General features: G+C 28.0%; 2 protein-coding genes across 2 annotated transcripts in view; both read left to right on the top strand.

Moving 5' to 3' along the window:
* The first annotated feature begins 22824 nt into the window (after positions 1 to 22824).
* The window catches only part of LOC124419757 (putative protein TPRXL), a 41986-nt gene continuing 40680 nt past the window's right edge, over positions 22825 to 24130 (top strand). The window contains exon 1 of the mRNA XM_046950322.1: positions 22825 to 23104. The gene's annotated coding sequence lies outside the window, so the exon portion shown is untranslated. The remainder of the gene's footprint in view (positions 23105 to 24130) is intronic.
* The window catches only part of LOC124419225 (jerky protein homolog-like), a 2038-nt gene continuing 1341 nt past the window's right edge, over positions 23434 to 24130 (top strand). Inside the window, exon 1 of the mRNA XM_046947843.1 lies at positions 23434 to 23588. Within this exon, the coding sequence (XP_046803799.1) occupies positions 23434 to 23588 (155 nt within the window). The remainder of the gene's footprint in view (positions 23589 to 24130) is intronic.

The following is a 24130-nucleotide window of genomic DNA, read 5'->3' as shown; positions in this document are numbered from 1 at the left end:
TTTTTTTAGTTAATCACGTTATATATCTATGTTAATATAAAACAATTGTTCAATTCACAATCGATGTTGTAGCATTGTATGCGTTGTATGTCAGCAGCTGTCATAACAATGTTGTTGGTATTTTGTATGCAAAAGCTCTATACAACTCATACGACAATTTTTCATATGTTTTTCAAATGTTGTAAGAAATTTTAGTGTTGCCAATTGTTTATTTCAACATATAAACAAAAATTCAAACGATTTTAGCATAACAAACGGTAAAGTGGTAACACTGAAATCAAAAACAAACAGCTGTTTTCAAAAACAAAAAAATAAAATTTTATTAAAAGCAGTTTATTTATTAGTTTAAAATGTGGAACAAAGAAAATAAAAGAATAGAAAATTCAAAAAAATTAATTTGGTTTATTTCGCATTTTTAATTAATTTAATATTTTTTGATTTTTTTCTTTTGACATTATTATGTGTATTTGTTTTGATTGCTTTTTTTCATTGAGAACATAAACTTATGACTTGTTGCAAAGATCTGTTCATAATCACTGTTACTAAACATTAGTAGGAACAATATACAACTTGATTATGAATTGAACAATAGTGTTTCAATTCGAGCAAAGAAGTGGTATTGGCCTTTATGGATCTCTACTCTAAATTCTTCGTTGGTAAATGCTTGGAAACTGGACCGTCGTCGTAACCAAAACAAAAGTATCAAATCGCAAAAGGAATTTCGATTAGAACTTGCGTATTCTTTAATGGTGAAACAGCAAGATATTGATTCAACGAGTGATGACAGTGCTGGTGACTCACAAACACATTCAATAAAATAATAAATATTTTTAGGCTAAACAAATGTTTTCTTCTATTTTTCTTTTAATAAATAATATGAATTGGTTTGAGTTTATAAAAAACTCTGTTTTTCTTTATTTACATTACATGGGAACAATATAACAAAAATGCGAAATAGTGCCCAATATTCGATTAATCGAACACCATTTTTCTCAAAAGCAAAAAATCTAAAAAAAGGGCTTCAGATTCGTGTTTTCTAATCCCAAATTATCAACCCACTACCAAGTTTTATAATGTTAATCGAAAAAAAATCCTTGGGACGATATGGGTTAATGACTATACTTTTTTTAAATAGATGTCAAAATTTAGCTTATAACGATAAAAAAAATTATTATTTTTTTCCACATTTTGTTTAATACTTAAAGTCAGACCAAAAAGTCCTATAAAAATTGATAATGAGCTTAAATTAGGAAATTTTGACCAATTACAAATTGATGTCAAAATTTAGCTTATAACGATAAAATAATTATTATATTTTTCCGCATTTTGTTTAATACTTAAAGTCAGTCTCTGGACCCAAAAATCCTTTACAAATTGATAATGAGCTTAAATTAGGAAATTTTGACTAACTTGTAGACAAATTTATGAAACTATCTTCGAGAAATTATACTGAAATCAGCATTTTCAATCACTGGTAGGGAACTAACTAACACTTTCAAATTAGTTGTTTTAATTTTTCCACGTGCAGTAGATTTTAAGAACTCTTCTGTTTAAATTTGGTCACACTTTACTTTAAAGCAAAAGGCTTCGGGGCATTTTATTAACTACATTAATACGTACCATTAACCATACAAAATTTCACGCGATTTTCTTGCTATTTGAAAAATTAACTGCAATTGAAGAAACTCTGAAACGATTATGAAAAATTCTGGACAAAATCATGAAAAATTTGGGCTCATTGCAAGATTTCAAAATTCTTAAAAAACAACAAAATTACTGTCCTAGGAAAATATGAAGAGTCCTTGAATTTTGACAGAGAAAGCAAAACAACTTTTAATTTGACAAACAATTTTGAGTTGTTCATTAAAGAGTAAAACCACCGTTTTTGTCTCATCATTGTTTCTCAAATACATCCATTTATACAAGTTTAATTTGAAAAGCTTGCAATAAATACGGCGCTACATACAGAAAAAGTTGTGCAGAATTTTTGGTGGATAATTTTCTAAAAGTATAAAAAGATATCGAAAGATCAATTCAGCCAAATTTCATATGAACAATGCTTTATATGCTTCATTTGAGAGGTCTGCTTATTTATATAAGATTTGCAAAAGTGCTGTCTTTCGGAACACTCTAATGAGTAGTCAAATACATATCATCATGGTTTTTTAGATTCGAGCCGCATTTAATCAAGATAATTTTTTCACTGATTTTTCACTGATCACGGATTTTTATTGTTTTATCGATTTAACAATAAATTTATATTTTATATTTTGATATAAAACTCGATTTTTATGGAAAATATTAGTGATTGTGCATCTTTATTGTTTCCTCGAATTGAGAGTTATTTAAAGTAAATTTTAAAAGAGTTGTATAAATGGAAATTGTAAGGGGAGATAAGAATGATTTTCTAGATAGATTTAAGTGTTATATAAGAAACCACAACCGATTTAAATTCGAATTTTTGTGAAAATGTAATATGAATATATCATTTACCCTATTTTAGGATGGTAGGAACCTACATCCGATTCTGATTTAAAATAGTTATTTTCTGATACACAGTAGTTTAAGGTTTTAAAATAAAAATAGTTTTCCGGTGGAAAATATAAGTGATGGGAGTCTTATATGTGGATCCACAACAATATAATTTTGATAAAAAAATTTCATATGGAGTTTTCTCGATCGTAGTAAACTATATCCGATTTTGTCTTATATAAATAACTATTTATTTTTGAGGATATACATCCGATTACAGGTTTTGAAATATGAATAGTTTTTCGGTGGAAAATATAAATGATGGGAGTATTATATACGAATCTACAATCGATTTTACGCTTTAGATGAAAATCGATTTTTGATAATAAATTAAATTGATTACAGATTTTTATTTTACGTAATCGCAAAGTTAGTTAAACATTATAGAGTTTTCAAATAAAACTAAATTTTTGATTAAAAATTTAACTAAATAATTTTCATATAATATAAGAAGTATATATCATGATCTTTAGCATTAAAAATGTAAAAAAGTGGACAGAAAAAAGTCATTGCATTTCATTTAGTTCACAACATTCCTGAAATTAGTGGTATTGGTGTATTTTTTGGATAGTATGTATTAAACATTCTCTTCCTCAAACTAACCTAACCTTTCACGATATAACTATTGTCATGCTTAATTTCATGAAGCATAAAATCCAGATCAAAAAGTTGGTCCAAAAATGCACTGTATGTTGCCAAAATTCTTGAAAATCGGTTCATAATTTTTTATATTTAGCCTAGAAATTTGGTGTTATAGCTGGTATTCTAAAAGTGAACATAAAAATATGTGTAGCATCCAATTAATATAATATAGAGTCTTTTTTAACTTGTGAGGTTACACATAAGTATTAATATGCCGAATTTTATGTAAATCGGTTTAGTAGTTATGTAGTGAGAGAGAATCATGTATATTTATTACTAGCTAATACCTGGTGTGCTTCGCTACCCCTATCGAAATTAAATACATAATAATTAAAAAAAATTATTTATTTAGTTACTGAATTATAAATTTTTCCTTAAAGGTTTATTATAATTTCTCTTGATGAAAATATATATCATTTATATTCAAAAATAATGCATTAATGATATATACCTTTATTCTAATGCCTTGGGATATACAATATTTTTTACCCTCTAGTATAAGTAAAAACCCCACCTAATGATTTTGAAAATTACAACCACAATAGTTTTTAAGATTAACAATATGTTACATATGAGAGATGCCAAGCAAATTATTGCAAGTTCGCCAATTTCTATCTATCTATCTATCTATCTATATATATATATATATATATATATATATATATATATATATATATATATATATATATATATATATATATATATATATATATATATATATATATATATATATATATATATATATATATATATATATATATATTATAATATATATATATATATATATATATATATATATCTACCTATCTATGAAAAATTTTAATTATCTAACATTTTTCAAGATATACGAAATTTTGTATTTAATTCATATATGTGGTGCCAAGCCCCGACTGAAATCCCGCCCATTATTTTCTAAATGTTCACATGAATGTCAAAGTTATTCAAATAAAATTTGAGAATTCTAGCTCTAATAGTTTCTTATACTCTTAATGTTCAGATGAATATCAAAATTCTTCAAGTGAAATTTAATGATTCTATCTTTAACAGTTTCTCAAATATGCGAATTTTTCTATTTTATTCATATTGGAGATCCAAGCCCCCTCAGATGACAGTTCTTCGTGCAAAATTTAGGAATTAAGTTGTATAAGTGGTATAAGATTCCTACTGTAATAGTTTCCAATATAAACGAATTTTTGTATTTAATTTATATGAAAGGTGTCAGGCCCCCTAACGCTAGTCCTCCCACATTTTATCCTAAATAATCATATTGACACTAAAGTGGCTCCGAAAAAATTTGAGGACTCTAACTGTGTTATCTATATTATCTCAAGAAAAGCGAATTTTTATTTATTTAATTAATATGGGAGGTGCCGCTCCCCTCATGTGTAGTTCGCCAATTTATTACCCAAAGTGTTTGCATGGATGTTACAGTTATTCATGCAAAATTTAAAGATTTTAACTGTAATAGTTTCCAAGATAAACGAATTTTTGTATTTAATTTATATGGGAGGTGCCGCTCGCCTCATGTGTAGTCCGACAATAATGAGCTTAAATTAGGAAATTTTGACCAATTTGTAGACAAATTTAAGAAACTATCTTCGAGAAATTATACTGAAATTAGCATTTTCAATCACTGGTAGGGAACTAAGGACACTTTCAATTTTTTTTTTTAATTTTTCCACGTGCAGTAGATTTTAAGAACTCTTCAGTTTAAATTTGGTCACACTTTACTTTGAATTGTAGTGTCCCTGGTGTAAAGAAGCAAAAGGCTTCGGGGCATAGAAAAGGTATACATAGAACTGAAACTGAGAATGACAAAACCTAAGTCTGCTGTCAAAAACCTAAGTCGTGAGAATGTATTAGTTGAAAAATATGTAACCCAACAAACACAAACTCTTTCGTTTAAAAAGTTTTTATATTTTTGTTTGACATTATATTTCGATATTTTATGAAATAATGTTTTGAATTAGCCATTTTTATTCAATATCAGTAAGAAACATCTTCTTTAAAAATTATTCTTAATTTTAAATAAACTCTTTGTGTTTGCTGGGTTGAGTCAATATTGACACTTAAAAATTATATTAAAAAAATAAAAACGATTGAAAAATTTGTTTTTTTCTGAAAATGTTTTCAATAATTTTATAGGAAAAACATAACTTTTAGCAGTGTTTATTGCAGCAGCAGGGGCTATTTTGCCAAAGGAATTGTGCTAATGCTAAAATTAACGCTTGATATGAACGATTATTGTTAATTTCAAAGCAGCCCAAATGCAGTCAAAATACACCCTACACCACACTAATGGGAACGGCATTTTGTTTATGTCTTAAAGTTTGTAACACCTGCGTCGATGTAATGATGTAATCCGTCCATAAATTAGCCTATTGAACTTTTTTTGTAAGCGGTACATGCTATACAAGAATAGGGTATTTATAAAATTAGGCTCAACAAATTTTATATATACGAAATTTTGATTACATATTGTTATAATGAGTAGTACATTCATTAATTAAGCAAACATCAATCTAATGAGCTTAAATTAGGAAATTTTGACCAATTTGTAGACAAATTTAAGAAACTATCTTCGAGAAATTATACTGAAATTAGCATTTTCAATCACTGGTAGGGAACTAAGGACACTTTCAATTTGTTTTTTAATTTTTCCACGTGCAGTAGATTTTAAGAACTCTTCAGTTTAAATTTGGTCACACTTTACTTTGAATTGTAGTGTCCCTGGTGTAAAGAAGCAAAAGGCTTCGGGGCATTTTATTAACTACAAAAATACGTACCATTAACCATACAAAATTTCAAGCGATTTTCTTGATATTTGAAAAATTACATGCAATTCAAGAAACTCTGAAACGATTATGAAAAATTCTGGACAAAATCATGAAAAATTTGGGCTCAGTGCAAGATTTCAAAATTCTTAAAAAAAACAAAATTACTGCCCTAGGAAAATATGAAGAGTCCTTGAATTTTGACAGAGAAAGCAAAACAACTTTTAATTTGACAAACAATTTTGAGTTGTTTTTGTCTCATCATTGTTTCTCAAATACATCCATTTATATAAATTTAATTTGAAAAGCTTGCAATAAATACGGCACTACATACAGAAAAAGTTGTGCAGAATTTTTTGGTGGATAATTTTCTAAAAGTATAAAAAGATATCGAAAGATGAATTCATCCAAATTTTATATGAACAATGGTTTATATGCATCATTTGAGAGGTCTACCTATTTATATAAGATTTGCAAAAGTGCTGTTATTCGGGACACTCTTTTGAGTAGTCAAATACATATCTTCATGGTTTTTTAGATTTGAGCTGCATTTAAAAAATGCCAACCAAATTTATATCAAGATAATTTTTTCATGGTATATTTAACTAATCACAGATATGTATCGTTATCTCGATTTAACAATAAATTTATATTTTATATTTTTGATCTAAAATTCGATTTTTATGGAAAATATTAGTAATTGCGCATCTTTATTGTTTTCTCGAATTAAGAGTTATTTAAACTAAATTTTTAATGAGTTGTATAAATAGAAATTTTAAGGGGAGATAAGAATGATTTTCTAGATAGATTTAAATGTTATATAAGAACCCGCAACCGATTTAAATTCGAATTTTTGTGAAAATGTAATATCAATATATCATTTACAATATTTTAGGATCGTAGGAACATGCATCCGATTCTGATTTAAAATAGTTATTTTCTGATACACAGTAGTTTACAGGTTTTGAAATAAAAATAGTTTTCCGGTGGAAAATATAAGTGATGGGAGTCTTATATATGGATCCACAACAATATAAATTTGATAAAAAATTTTCATATGGAGTTTTCTCGATCGTAGTAAACTATATCCGATTTTGTTTTCAAATAGTTATTTTTTGAGGATATACAGGTTTTGAAATATTAATAGTTTTTCGGTGGAAAATGTAACTGATGGGAGTATTATATACGGATCTACAATCGATTTTACGCTTTAGATGACAATCGATTTTTGATAATAAAATAAATTGATTATATATATATCTAAAAATACCTTTAGAAACTATAAGTTTATTAATATACAGAAAAACAAACTTCCTCTAAAGTTTGAGATTCCAAAAAAAAAAAAAAAAAATGAAAACTTTTAATATTTTTATAAAAGTAAAATTAATTGCTTTATAATCAGGAAAAAAATATATTTGTTGGACATGAAAATTGTTTTTAGAAAATTACAGTTTTCCTTTTGCTAACAATTTTCTTGCAATTTTTATATAAACTATTTTATTTCCAAAATATTTAGTATTTGGGCTTAGAAAGTGTCATAATTTATAAAAAGAATTTATTAGATGGTATATTTTCTAGGAGTAGTTAAGTTCTTAATTGGGAAAACTATTGATAATATATCAGAGATAATTATAAGTAAAATATATAGGTGTCTTAATATGTATTTGTTAAATTAAAATATTCAATACTTGGTAAATTTGTTAAATTCAAAACTCTAAATATTTGAACTGTGAGTTTTATTGAAAGATTAGGCAATAAAATTTACAATTATTTTTCTGAATTTATTATTAGCAAATAAAAATTAAATGAAATAAAAGTATTTGTTTACTTTTTGCATAAAAATGAGCTTGGTTTATGACAGTGCTTACATCTCCATTTCTTATTATGCTCTATTTTAACTATAAGATGCTTACTTTTTCTTATAGGAAGACTCTCTTTTGTATGTGTTTGTGAATCACCAGCACTGTCATCATCAATATCTTGCTGTTTCACCATTAAAGAAAACGCAAGTTCTACTCGAAATTTTTTTTGCGATTTGATACTTTTGTTTTGGTAACGATGACGGAAACAGTCCAGTTTCCAAGCATTTACCAACGAAGAATTTAGAGTAGAGACCCATAAAGGCCAATACCACTTCTTTGCTCGAATTGAAACACTATAATTTTCTACAGCATTGTCATATAAATCCACTCCTCCCATTCCTTTGTTGTAGTTTTTCAATAGTAGGGGTTGGTTATAATTTACAAAGCGACCGTGTTCTATTATTCTGCCATCACTATTTTTTCCATTTTTTACTGGCAGAGTGGCATATAGCTGATCAAAATTGGTGGCCACTGTAACTTCTTTATTGTCCTGCCAGCGGCAAATTAAAATTTTACTGTTGCTGTCAAACTGGAAATCATGATCGCTTCTTTCCTAACCTTTTCCAGTTTTAAGCACAGCTCCCCTGATTCTATTTGCCCTCAGAGTACCTGTTGCACACAATCTTCTTTCAGTCTGTAGGCACATGAGATAGTAAGAAGTAAAAAAGTTGTCGAAATACACGGTATGCCTATCTGCAAATTCTTTATTTTCTAACAAGCGAAGAACCACATCGGTATGTAGGGGTATGCAGTCATAAAGATATCCATTGGCCGAGCAGAGGCACCATAGTTTATAGCCGAAACGAATTGGCTTACCGCGTATAAACATTTTGCAAGAATGTCGTCCAAAATATGGTACCATTTGCTCATCAACCGACAAATCTTCCTCCCAAATTCCGAATTGCATAAACTTTTTGTTGATTATCTCGTACAAAGGACGTATCTTGTATTTTATGAAATAAATAAAATAAATATAAAAAAATAAATTTCGAGAGAATTGAATAATACCTTTGAAACTGTTGCAGATGTACATAATATAATTTGCGTTATAAGCTACTTACATCACCATGCAGAATCAAGTCATCATCAAAATTTTCTTTGTCCGTATTTTCATCCGCTTTATTAGGAGGTATAATGTAAATTTTGTCTAGCTCTGCCTCCTCATCACTCCAGCTATCAAATATTGCCTCCAGCTCATATTTTGTAAGAGCGCGTTTTGATCCCGAGTGTTTATTCATTATTCAAAAGTTTTTTAATAAAATGTTTCTACTCTAAGTTACATTGACCGCGTTTAATTGTCAATAGAAAATTAATTATTGAAAAGGCTGCAGACGTACATAATGTAATATGTAAATCTACTTATTATAAAAATGAAAAAGCATTTTATTCTATTTTTATTTTTTCATCTTTAATAAAGAATGTGACAGCACTATATAAACACAATAACTTTATTTCTGTTAATTCAAATTCGTGAATTAGTTACAATATGTTAATACGCGACCTCTTCTGAAAAAAAAAAACAAAAGTGCTAAATAGTGCCCAGTGTTCGACAAATCGAACACTACTTTTTGAAGTCAAATTACAAAAATTCAAATTTTTTTGCTGTTGTCGAAAGTTCTTATATTTTCTTATATTTTATACATAGTTTTCAGTTTTTAAAATTATGCTAAAATTAATGGGTTTTCTTTACCCCTATTATAAAAGGCGTAATTGAAGTGGGCAAGAACTTATATTAATACCCTACACCACTTTAATGGGGAGGGTATATTGGGTTTGTGCTGATGTTTGTAACATGCTATGTCCGTCCGTCCGTCTGGCTGGCTGTCCATGTAAACTTTGTGCGCAAGGTACAAATCGGTCCATTATTTCGTCTAGCCCCAATACAACCGTACCCCCAAATAGGGCCTTTTGGCTTATAATTAATTTAAATGGTCTATTATGTTAACAAAAGTCGACAAAACTTAGTTTTATAGAACTTTAAATAACACAGTAATGATCGGGCTTCATTTGACCATATCCCCCATACAAACTCCCCTTCAGAAAATGACTTAAAGGTCAAAATTCACTTACAAACACTAATAACACTTTTAAATTCTACATAAATAATATTGAAGAAGACTTAACTCCCCCTACCAACATTTTTAAGGAGCTTTGAGCCCTGTTAAAAAAATCTCTTTTTTCCAAAAAAAAGTAAAAATATTCCGAAATAAAGTTAAAAAAAAACAAACCAAATGCTTTATTTTTTTAAACAATCCCCATTTTTAACATACATACCGACTGGTATAGGGTATCATATGGTCGGCTACGCCCCACTATACAATCATACTTTTTTTTTATTTGTAGATAACCCCTTACACTATATAATCATTAACAAAAATTAGTTTCTAGTCTTACCAAAAATGAGAAAAAAATTTACAGAAAAGCAATAAATTTACTGTTCGAAAAATCGAACATTGGGACGATATGGGTTAAAGATAGAAAAATATTCTTTTTAATTTTCGAAGAAATCCGGGCAACGCCGGGAACACGCAGCTAGTTTCATTTAATTTCAAAAATAATACATTAATGATATATTTACTTCTTACTTCCTAAAATTTAATATATACCTTTAGTCTTAAAAAATAATTTTTATTCTTGGGATATACAATGGGATATACATAATTTTCCTTCTAGTGTAAATAAATAACCCCATTTAACGATTTTGAAAATTACAACCACAATCGTTTTCCAGATTAACAATATGTTACATATGAAAGATGTCAAGCAAATTATTTCAAGTTCGCCAATTTGTTTCTATCTATGAAAAATCTATCTATAAAAATCATGTATTGAATTCATATATGTGGTGCTAAGCCCCCCACTGAAATTTCGTCCGTTATTTTCTAAATGTTCACATGAATGTTAAAGTTATTCATATAAAATTTGAGAATTCTAGCTCTAATAGTTTCTTAGAAAACTACTTTTACTATTTAATTTACGTGGGGCCTTCAAGCTCGCCAGATTAATGTCCGCCCTTTATCCTCAAATGTTCAGATGAATATTAAAGTACAGTAGGACCTTGATTATCCGTGATTCAATAACCCGGGATGGAAAAGTATTTTTTTTTTTTGCATCGACTTTATTCTATTTTGGATATACTTAAATTTTTCAGCATTGTTTAACCGTGATTATCTCTATTATCCGTAATTATGAGCAAATTCTGTCATTTTTTAACAACCATGAACAATTAGAACAGATCGAAAAGCGGAATCCCCGTAAAACGGAAATACTAAATTATAAAATAAGAGATAAATAACAATACACGATTATTTTTAGAAATTACATAAAATGAAATCCTTATCAACTGTTTTCAAACAAAATTATTTTTTTATATTTTTTTTAAATCATGTATGAATATAAAATAATTCAATTTATTTCGTTTTTATATAAATATGATTTTCCGGTCCCGACCATCACGGAAAATCGTGGTCCCACTGTAATATAAGCTAAATTTTATGAATCTAGTTTTATATTTTCCTAGATAAACATTTATAGTATAACGAGCGAACTTTTAATGGGGACAATGAATGAAATACATATTATTGTTTATCTATGAATTTAATAGAAACAAGTAAGAGTGCTATATTCGGTTGTGCCGAATCTTATATACCCTTCACCATAGTGTATTTCAAACATCTTTTATAAATTTTAAATTTTTTCCCGACTACATTATTATTACATCAAAAGCTAACAAAAAGAACAACAACAACGCTAAACGAAATAAAACACAAAATACACAAGGCATCTAAACCAACAGACATCTAAACATAATTAACGAAAAACACAGAAAAACAAAAATAACAACGCAATGACGCCAACAGCATCCAAACCAAGGATGCCCAAGCCCTATGCGCTTGGTACTCTTTTGTTTTTGTAAATGCGCTTAACAATAGCAATACGTTGTTGTTGTTCTTAACAGTATACAAGCAAGAGTAAAACAACAACACTTTCGTATTCATTGCTGGTAAACATTGACGAGACATAGATTTTGTTTTTGATTATCGTAAAAAAATTGTTTTAAAAAGCACTTGGAAAAAATTTGTGTTAGTTTTAAATTTCAAACTTACATTATTCGCATAAAAATTATTGTACAATAACTCACAATCTACTCTCATATAATTGAAAACGTTTTAAATACTTTTTTCTATTCATTAAAAAATATATTTGCAAAACAAAAGGGAAAATTATTTTATTTTAACAAAAAATGCAAATCATATTTTTTTGCTGTGTATTTTATTGTATGTTTGGATTCCAAACATACAAAAAAAATACACAGCTGAATAAAACCAAATACACCTACACACACGTGTACATCTTTTTCTATATACAGTGTTGTTGACATTTTTTGATGAAATTTTCAGAGGTTGTCTCGGATTTTTGCTCATATCTCCGTTATTCACCGACCGATTTTGCTGATTTTAAATAGCGATCTTCTCGAAAGCATGTCTAATAGATTTATTGAAGATTCGGATCTCGCCGATATCTGGGGTCCTCTAAAAACTGATTTCAACAGACAGACGGACATGGCTTAATCGACTACGCTATCTATAAGGATCCAGAATATATATACTTTATAGGGTCGGAAAATTATATTATAGAAATTACAAACGGAATGACAAACTTATATACACCCTTCTCACGAAGGTGAAGGGTATAAAATAGTTATCTTAGAAACTATTAAAGCTAGAATCGTCAAATTTTATATGAATAACTTTGACATTTTTGTGAACATTTAGAAGATAATGGGCGGGATTTCAGTGGGGGGCTTGGCACCACATATATGAATTCAATACAAGATTTCGTATATCTTGAAAACTTTTAGATAAATCAAAATTTTCATAGATAGATAGAAATTGGCGAACTTGCAATAATTTGCTTGGCATCTTTCATATGTAACATATTGTTAATCTGGAAAACTGGTTGTAATTTTTTTTATACCAGAGGGTTTTTATTTATACTAGAGGGTAAAAAATATTGTATATCCCATGGCATTAGAATAAGAATTATTCTTTAAGACTAAATTATATATTAAATTTTAGCAAGTAAGAAGTAAATATATCAATAATGTATTATTTCAAAATTTAAATGAAATATATTGTCATCAAGAGAAATTATAATAAGAAAAATTTTATAATTTAGTAACTTATTAAATAATTTTTTTGATTATTATGTATTTAAATTCGATAGGGGTAGCGAAGCATACCGGGTATTAGCTAGTCTATTTATGTAAAAATGAATGTGTGTTTGTTTGTATGTTTATATGTTTGAACGTTATAGACTACTAAACGGCTGTACCGATTTTCTTGAAATTTTCAGACCATATACCTGTATATCTGGAATAGGTAATAGGCTACTGTTTATTTTGAAATTTAAAGTGGGCGTGGAGCCACGCCCATGTTAAGAAAATATAAAATCCGTATATTTGAGGTAATATAAAAGTTGGAGTCCTCAAATTTTGTTGGAGCCACTTTAGTGCTAATATGATTATTTAGGATAGAAAGTGAGCGGACTAGCGTTAGGGGACGTGGCACCTCTCATATAAATTAAATACAAAAATTCGTTATTCTTGGAAAGTATAAGAGTTATGGTCTTAAAATCTTGCACGAATAACTTTAACATCCATGTAAACATTTAGGGTAATAAATTGGTGGTCTAACCATGAGGGGAGCGGCACCTTCCATATTAATTAAATACAAAAATTGGTTTTTCTTGATACAATATAACAGTTAGATTCCTCAAATTTTGTCGGAACTACTTTAGTAACTTTATGATTATTTATGATAAAATGTGGGTGTACCAGCGTTAGGAAGCGTGGCACCTCCCATATAAATTAAATACAAAAAGTCGTATATCTAAGAAACTACTACAGTTAGAATCTTATAATTTTGCACGAATAACTTTAACATCCATATAAATATTTAGTCTATTAAATTGTCAGACTACCCATTAGGGGCGGCACCTCCCATATTAATTAAATACAAAAATTTTTTATCTGGGAAATCAATACAACTAAATTCTTAAAATTTTTACGGGGAACTTTAATATTCATCTGAAAATTTAAAAAAAAGAGCGGGGCCCCAACATGAATAAAATAGAAAAATTCGTATATCTGAGAATCTATTAGAGCTAGAATCTTTAAATTTTACTTGAAGAATTTTGACATTCATCTCAACATTTACGAATAAATTACAAAATATTGTTTATCTAGGAAAATATAGAACTAGAAGCCCACATGGATTAAAAAAAATCGTATATCTAAGAAACTATTAGAGCTAAAATCTTCAAATTTTATATGAATAACTTGGGCCTTGGCACCACATATATGAACTAAATACAACACTTCGTATATCTTGAAAACTGTTAGATAATTCAAATTTTTCATTGCTTTGCATCTCTCATATGTAACATATTGTTAAGCTGGAAAAGTATTGTGGTTAGAATGTTCAAAATCTTTATGCGGGTTTTTTATTTATACTAGAGGGTAAAACAAAAAATATTGTACATCCCAAGGCAGAAGAATATGAATTATTTTTTTAAGAATAAAAGTATATATTAAATTTTAGCTAGTAAGAAATAAATAGATCATTAATGTATTATTTAAAAATTTAAATGAAATATATTGTCATCCAGAAATTATAATAAACCTTCAAGAAAAATTTATAATTTAGTAGCTAAATAAATAATTTTTTTGTTATTATGTATTTAATTTCGATTGGGTTAACTAAGCAAACAGGGTATGATTAGTATGGAATAAAAATTTAGTTGTATAATAACCAAATTTCTTAATATTTATGCTACATTTTTGTAGTATTTAGAAGGGTTGTTATTCGAAAAAAATTATTCGATTAAACGAGGGAAAACTTTTGTTTTTCTTTGAACGAATAAAATATTTTCAATTTAGAATAAAGAATAACAATTTTTGTACAATAATAACACCTTTTTGCAATTTTTAAAAATGTATTTCTATGGATTTTTTAAATGCTTATAAGTGATACAATGGGAAATTGCAAAGTGTTTAGGATTGCTTTAAGAAGTTGTGAGTCGGTTGTACGAAAGACCAAAATGTTGCGATATTTTTGCGAATGAAAATGTTTGTCGTTCAACAATATTCTATTTTACTCTTTATTTTGGTGACCGCAGAGCTATCATATCTTGGGCGCGTAAAAACAATAAAAAAGTGAGAGTGTTATATTCTGCTGTGCCGAATCTCAAAACAAACAAAAAATACTCACCATCAAAATGTCTACCATATACCGTTAAAGGAATGCTCCCCTATAAACATTAGGGTGATATTTGGAATATGGCTTAAGTCAATTATGGACTGAGCTCTTTTGAAATACACTCTTATAAATTTTTGTTTAAATTTACACTATTTATTGTAGGTAACCAGACTCCTAGTATAATTAGTGTAAAAATACATGTTGAAAAATATTTAAAATTTTAAACACATTGTATGTAAAAATTCCAGATACAAATTTTGTACTTTTCTCTACATATGTGTTTAAAAATGTTTAGCTACATTCCAAAATCGAGCAAATTTAAATTTTTTGTGTCTAATAAAACTATTCTTTATATGTAAATTTAAAATAAAAATGTTTAATAATACAAATGAAAATATGTATGTATACTAGAGTGCTCCAAGCTTGTATGAAGGAAAAAAAAATTATCCTACAGGCCGCCCCCCCACTAGAATTGTTCTATGGGTTATAATAATAAGTCGTGCAAAAAATTAGGTCAATAGGATTACGTTAACTGGTGCCGCAACGGCTCTGAAATTTGAAGATGCATTTACAAGGCGAAAATATGCAATTTTTTCAGTTTTCACAAGAGCTTTGTCATTAAACAATTTGTTTTGCATTTTATTGTCAAAGAATCGTAATGTACACAGAATTAGCGTTACAAAAAGATAAAAAAACACAAAAATTGGTTGAAAAATGTAAAAGTTATCAAAAATTCCCCAGGCCATTATCATGTCTCATAGCACTCGAATTCAAAATGTGATAAAAATATAAACATATTTTTGAAAATATTCTAATCAAACAATTGTGTTACTTAAAATACATCTGTAGTTACTTAAATATTAGTTTTTGTCCTTATAGAATTACGTAAACCTGTTCTCAGCTATGGTCGAAAAATTTTGATATTTTTAACGGTCGTTTCAAAATTCAAATTTTAGTTTTTTTGATACTTTGTTAAACAAATTTCAATATTTTTGGGAGAACTCATAGGGATTTATGGACAACAGATTAGGGAATAAAACAGTAAACCTTTTGTAAATTTATTAGTCCACATAATTCTAAATTAAAATCCAGAGTTCCATGCAATTTGGATGCCATTAACCCATAAACTTTAAAGGTCAAAGGTCAAAGGTCAAATTTTGTAATATTTGCAATTTTTAATGGAAACTAGTCGAAATTGTTTCTTTTTTTAGGTAGATTATCACTAAACTTAAGAAATTTATTTATTAACAACCGATTTTTACAGTAATAGTGAAAAAAAATAATTAACCCTTAAACGGCCTTGGGATCAAAATGACCCCGATGTTTTAAAAACATGCCAATTTGGACATATTTCAATAAAACCCGTTTGCAATCCCATTAGTTCAGCTTAAAAAATTTAGGCATTAAATCCTTTTGAATATGGTGTCAATTTGAACCATAATACTTTTTGTAATCGATTTAAATTTGGTATTAAAAACTAAGATAACATAATCTATATTTGTAATATAATTTTCCAGTTTTATTTTAAAATATTTAATGCAAATAATATTTAAATACATTTTTAAGATTTCATTATTTTTATTTATATATATTATATTTTTTATAATACCCAATTATTTTATTTATCAATTTGCTGAATTAATGGGATTGCAAACGGGTTTTATTGAAATATGTCCAAATTGGCATGTTTTTAAAACATCGGGGTCATTTTGACCCCAAGGCCGTTTAAGGGTTAATTAATTTTGATCACTATTATTGTAAATATCGGTTGTTAATAAATAAATTTCCTAAGTTTTGTGATAATCTACCTAAAAATAGAAACAATTTCGACTAGTTTCCATTAAAAATTGCATATATTACAAAATTTGACCTTTGACCTTTAAAGTTTATGTGTTAATGGAGTCCAAATTGCATGGAACTCTGGATTTTTATTTAGAAATATGTGGACTAATAAATTTACAAAAGGTTCCATTTAAAATACACAACAATATAATAAAAAGGCTAATTTTGCAAAATATTACAAAAAAATGTGTTTTTTTTTCGAAATCCGATGAATTCAAATTGCAGGTACAGACAAACTATAAGAGTTATTGACCCAATTTTTTACTGTTTTATTCCCTAATCTGTTGTCCATAAATCCCTATGAGTTCTCCCAAAAATATTGAAATTTGTTTAACAAAGTATCAAAAAAACTAAAATTTGAATTTTGAAACGACCGTTAAAAATATCAAAATTTTTCGACCATAGCTGAGAACGAATTCAAGTGCTCTGAGACACGATAATGGCCTGGGGAATTTTTAAAAATTCGAAACTTAGTTTTTTAGGAGCACTCTAATGTATACATATCAAATGTTTAATAATAAACTACCAATTATTACTAAAATTAAGAAAATGCAATATATTTTTTAAGGTGTTTTTTAAATAAAATGATTAAAATTAAGGCTATAAGCGAACAAAGAAATAAATATATAAATTTAACAATCCAATACAAAGAAATGAGATATCTTAACAACTATTTAAAAGTGCCAATCTTTTTTATCAATGTATATACTTTTGGTGTATCAAAGCTTTCATACAAAAGTGTTTTATAATTGTACCGTTTATGTATTTATCTCAATGCCATAAAAAATAGCTTTTTCATAATTTGTATCCAAAAAAATGTGATTGATTTTAAGTATTTTAATATTACCATCATCGTTCAAACATGTTATAACATAATCATTTTCTTTAAATTCAGTATTAAGAAACATAATTTTCTTTGTTACAAACTTTAAATCTTCTGGTAGATATTGAACATATCTTTATAAATTTGGTCAGCATTATCAGATATGATGTTTTTTCTGAAACGATCTCTATAGCAATTTGCTTGGAGTTGTTGATGTTTTAAAGAAAGTGAATATGTAAAGTTTTTTAAATTTTTTGATATTTGCTTGAAATATGAATGTTTTTGTTCAAAACGCATTGTCCACAAATGACTCAATCAACCAAAATTTTTAATTTGATCTGGATAATGATGTTTTGGATACAAATTCAACTGGGGGAAACATTCTCTTCGAAGTTCCATGTACATTTCTTAAGTAGATTTAGCTGATCTTCATTAATTTCAGTACTGCATATCAATCTACTCATTTCAATAATTGCTGTTAAAAACTGCCACACGGGATCATCATAATCTACAGAACATTTCAAAAACATAAGAGGAAAAAGAAAGAGAAAAAGCCGGATTTCGTCTGCTTTTCATTTTTAAATCCAAGATTGGAAAAGACAGTGATAATTTAAAATCTTTACGTAGTTTCATATAAAACATATTAAATCGGCCTTCTGTAAATTTATGTTGTTCACAAAAATATTTGCATATTTCCAATAGATCGTAAGGAATAATGCCTTCATACAAATCGTGTGCTAAACAAGAAGGAAGACCTTCACACACATTGAAATAATTTAGTTCATTTAAACATGAAGCTTTATTTAAACCCATACATAATTGAGGATTAATATAAATATTCTTAACAAATTCTAAATAATTGACTGGATTTCGTTCTTCAGCTTTATTTAAATCTTGTTTTTGAAGAGAATCTCGATTATAAAAACAAAATCTGCAAAAATATTTGCTGGTATTGAAATTTTCCATGAACCCACCAATTTGATGACTTCCCAAGTTATCGCCCAATACTACTATTAAACTTCCCCGATATGTTACAGACGATCCAATAATAGTAACAATAATACCTGTATCTTCAAGCTCCTTCAAATCACATATTAATGACTTTAAAATGGTTTCAAAACCAAAAGTTTTTATATGACTTTCTTTTGATAATAGAACAAGTTGAATATTTCTAATGCTTGATATATATTGATAGGGAATGTTTCCAATTATCATATATACTCCAATTAATTAATGTTTCTTTTTTGAAGATCCTAATGGATTGCATATTTCAATAAAATATTGAAATAAAATTATTTCAATCTTTTTACCATCTTTGTTTAAAAAGCTATTTTATAAAATAAATCATTGTTGTAATCAGAATATACATTCTCTTTGTTTTTCCATATCAAAAAAAGCAAAGAAGTTTTCATCACTTAGTAAAGACTTTATAGTTTCTTGTATTGGAACGTAATAAAAAAAATTATGAAAATTGTTAACGCTTAGATAAATTTTTACCGGTTTAATAATATACTGTTTTTTTCGAAAAAGATCTTTCTTTTATAATTCGATTGAAAAGTTTTAAGTTCCGATACTATGTTATTGCTAGACATAGCGTTTATAAGCTCATTTTTGTACTAAGAAATGTTGTAATCCGTACAAATCTGTGTTATTTTTTGGATGTTTGCAGCATTTTCATTGTTTAAAACTTCCATAAATTCTGATATAAGGAAATTTATTATTTTATCCGTAATACTGTACTCACATTTCAATTTTAAAATAGTGTTAGCAAAACTAAAATTTGATATATTATTCATATTTTTCTTATCATTGGAATCTAAAAAGGAATTTAAAACTGAATTTTTCTTGATAGCAGTATTTTTTTTTTTCTTTTTCACTGTGGTGCCTGTAAATATGGACTTTAAAAAAGCCTTTTGTTTTAAAAACTTTACCACAGTTTTCCAATGGACATATAACATATGAATTATCTTCTAGGTGATTTACGCTGTGAGATATTATTTTTATATACAATTTTTGCATTCATAGTATAGTCCGCATACTGAAGTATCTGACTGTTCCTTGTTGTGGTATCGATACAGATGATTTTTGAAAATTTTGTACGTAGAAAACCTCTTAAAACACTTCGGTTGAACTCATTTGAAATTCGCATTTCTCAGCAATTTGTGTGTACATAAATGATTTTGATATATGTTAATTTTTTTAATTCTATAAGACAAATTTCACACTTATACATCTTCAGTGAACAGTCTGTTTAATTCTTTGTTTTTAAATATTTTTAATACAAAACTTTTCCAGGTTTTTATTATTTAATAAATGTTTGACAAATATTCTTCGCACAATAAAAATAAGTAAAATTACATATTTTGTGTCTAAGAAATAAATTTAAACATTGTATATGTAATTTTATATTTAAAATCTTTATTTTATTATAAACATGTTTACAAACATTCAAAATACTACAATTCATCATACTTTTTGTAGACAGATTTTGGTTCATACAGAACGTGTTTACGTTGAATATCATATTTGTACTCGACACACATAAAACTTATGTGTGTCGAATTTCTTCACTATATTCCAATTTTTAAGCCAGTAATGAGCGTTAAAGTAATTTTCTAAATGGGACCTTATAATAGGGACAATTACAGGCCGATCTTAAAAAAATTTGGTAGAAAGATTTTGGGTCATATGAAACTTATTAATATCGAATTTCATTGCTATACTCGTGCTTTTAAAGCTGTCAACTTGAATGGGGGCTATCCGAAAAAGTGAACCGATATTTCCCATTTTCAATACCAAACAAATCTTGGCAATAGAAAATATTTGTACGACAGACGGACGGACACGGCTAAATCGTCTTAAAATTTACTAAGGACCCAGATTATATATACTTTTATGGGTCTGTGACCAATATTTCGATCGAAATCAATATACCCCCATCTTTTTTGATAGTGGGTATAAAAATTAAGCTACAATACGTATTTTTAACTGTTGAAAACTATTAAAATTTTTATTTATTATAAAAAATAAGAAATAATTTACAATTAAATTGCAATTACACGCACACGCTACCTGCTTTATTAAAAATTTTGTTTTACAATATAAAGTTGTATTAAGAGATTGTTTTAAAAGTTGTAACATTTGTCTGCAATAGGCGCAACTTTTAACTTTTTGAAATTACTCCCCCCAAACACTCGAGCTGGATCCGCGGCTGATATGTGTGATAGGTTAAATCGCAGACAGATATTGCCCATCATAAACAGCAAAAAATTAATTGTTCAAATTTGTTTAAATTATTAAAATAAAAGGTTTTATTCGTTCGAATAATTTTTAAGATTTAGTCGACTCCTCGAATAAAAAATTATTGTTAGTTCTTATTCGAATAATGTATATAAGTGTATAAAAATGTATATAAGCTTTTAATATCTACAATTAATATTCTTTTAAAAAATAAATGAAGTAGGATATCATTTGTTCGTCCATTCCAGCTTTTTTTTCTTACTTGTTAATATTTAACGTAGCTCTTGGCTACAAGCCAATAGAATTATTTTCTCATTATTTTTAACCAATCATTTTGAATAATATTTATAGCAGGGAGGAGTTAAATCAACCCTTAACCAGAGTGTTATGTACCCACCACCAAAGAATATAAGGCGCAAAATAATACGTTTTTTAATTTGGATTTTTTAAAATTAAATAATTAATACAACGATTTTTTTATGATATAAAACCTATATGAATTTCTTTACTTTGGCAGTCTAAATCCAGATAAAATATAAAAAATCTAGGACACAAAATGTATGAATTATTTATAAAGAAAAAAATGCTAAGGTAAATTAGGAGGATGAATTTAATATATAGAGTTGTAGTTATTTTTAATATGTATAAAAAGTTTTACTGGTCTTTCTCATAACACTCTAACAATGGATTCCTATCACAAACATATTAAAAATTAAGCTGCATTAATCTTAAATCTTGGTGAATAGATGCCATTTTTATAACGACCACCACCATCAGTGGTGATATATAGAAATGTTATTGCAATTTTTTCCCGATTAGTCCATAATTGGTCATAGCTCCCATACAATGTCTCTACACGAAAATCACTTAAACGCCCATAACTCATAACCTTTATAAAAAATTTGGAACAAATATTATAGTTTTCTATACCGAAATGTTACAGCAAATATTTTTTTGGTTACAGCTTCCATACATGGTCTCTACACGAAAATTACTAAAACGCACATAAGTCATTACTTAATTAAAATATTTATAAAAAGTCTACCTTTACTGTATACAGAAATGTTAACGCAAAAGTTTTTCCGATCGGTCCCTTCCCGAAAATCACTTAAACACACATAACACATAACTTATTTATGATATTTATACAAAATTTGGCACAAATATTACTTTTACATACGGAAATGTTACCGTAAAAGTTTTTTCCAATCAGCCACAATTGGTCATAGCTAATTAAGATATTTATACAATACTAGCTAATACCCGGTGTGCTTCGCTACCCTAATCGAAATTAAATACATAATAATCAAAGAAATGATTTAAACTATAAAATTTTTTCTTAAATATTTATTACAATTTCTCTTAATGACACTATATTTCATTTAGTTAGTTAGTTAGTTAGTTAGATAGTTAATTAGTCAAACTAAATATATTTCATTTTACTTTTTTTTACCCTCTAGTATAAATAAAAAACCTACTTAACGATTTTGAAAAAAATGGGAGGTGCCGCTCCCCACATTTGCGATTCATATGGAATAAGTTGATCTCATAGTGGATAGACGTGTTTTAAATCGCTCTTACGAGAAAAAAACATTGTAAACATAAATTCTTAATTAAAATATAAAAAAGATAAGTACAGCGAATAGGCGATAATTAAATACACACTCATCATCTCTTTCAAGTGCGCCAAAACAAAACAATTGTGTAGATAATAGCGCAAAAGAAAAAATAAATAAAAAAAACAGATTCAAAAATAACAACAAACAAGAGATCTCCTCTCCCAAGTGCGCCAAAGCAAGAAAATTGTGTGGAAGACAACGCAGAAGAAAAAATAGAAAAACAAACAACTGATACAATGGTTGATGACAATAGTAATGCTAATGTGAACAATATTAAAAATAGTAGCTATAACAATATTAACACTATAAAAACCATTAATGATAAGGAAGATCAAGCCCAATGTCAAAGAATACTGGTGCTATACCAAAAAACAAGCCAAATACATTGAGCTCGCATAAAACGGAAAAGATCCAAACTGGAATGGACCGTTATGTCACTTATACAAAACGTAAGTCCAGCCCTAGGATTTCAAAATTGGAACCAAATCCAAAACAGGCGAAAACAAATTCGGTAAGTCAAAATCGTTTTGCACTCCTTGACAACCAGGAAAGTGAAAAAGCACCATCCATGCCTCTAAAAGACCACAAGCCACCTCCCCTCCATTTGCGCGATCCTACCACAAATCTATTGCTTAATAAGTTGTCCCAACTTGTAGGCAAAGAAAATTTCCACGTAGTCTCCCTACGCAAAGGAAACATTCAGGAAACAAAAATACAGACTTATTCAGAAAAGTCTTTTAGAACAATAGTTGATGGTTTTGAATAAAGGCGCTAGAGACTGAAGGTTATGAAGTGAAGTCCATTCACAATATATTTAACAAGGACAAAATTCCTTAACCAATGTTTAGAGTTGAAATTACTTTTAACTCTTCACAATTGAAGAAAAAGGGTGATACTCATCCTATATATAGTTTAAGATATCTTCTTAATCGCAAAATAACTGTAGAGGAACCCATTAAACGCAGATGTCCTCCCCAATGCCTAAATTGCCAAGTGTAAGATGCGGAGACATCCATAAAAGCCAAGATTGTCCCCACCCAAAAACAGATAACAATAAAAGAAAATGCAGTAACTGTGGTCAAAATCACACTGCTAACTATCGCGGATGTCCAGTATATATACACATGCAACAATTAAATAAGGCCAGAAGACCTTATGCTCAATATAAAGCTTCTAACTTCCCAAGTCTTCCTAATACTTCTAGTGCTCAATATAGAAGTATCACAAATAAAAGCAATCAGAATAAATCGTATGCCCATACGACAAAAGTGGGTTCCGTTACCCAAAGTAATGCAAAACAAACTTCTAGTGCCCAATATAAAAGTCTTACAAATAAAAATAAAAAAATGCAAACAAATAATGAAAATAATACCACGTTATTTTCATATGCACATATTCACATGCAGAATCAAAGCATGCTCATGCAGATCCTACTAAATAAGAAATGAATTCCCTAAGAATTTGTTTTTGGAATGCTAACGGCCCACAGTGGTATAGGAAAAAAAAAAGAGGGAAATAATTCGGTAACTTCTAAACG

Source organism: Lucilia cuprina, chromosome 4, assembly GCF_022045245.1.
Source record: "Lucilia cuprina isolate Lc7/37 chromosome 4, ASM2204524v1, whole genome shotgun sequence".
NCBI classification, from domain to species: Eukaryota; Metazoa; Arthropoda; class Insecta; order Diptera; family Calliphoridae; genus Lucilia; species Lucilia cuprina.
The sequence above is the reverse complement of the archived record's forward strand: the minus strand, read 5'-3'. Positions and strand labels throughout refer to the sequence as shown.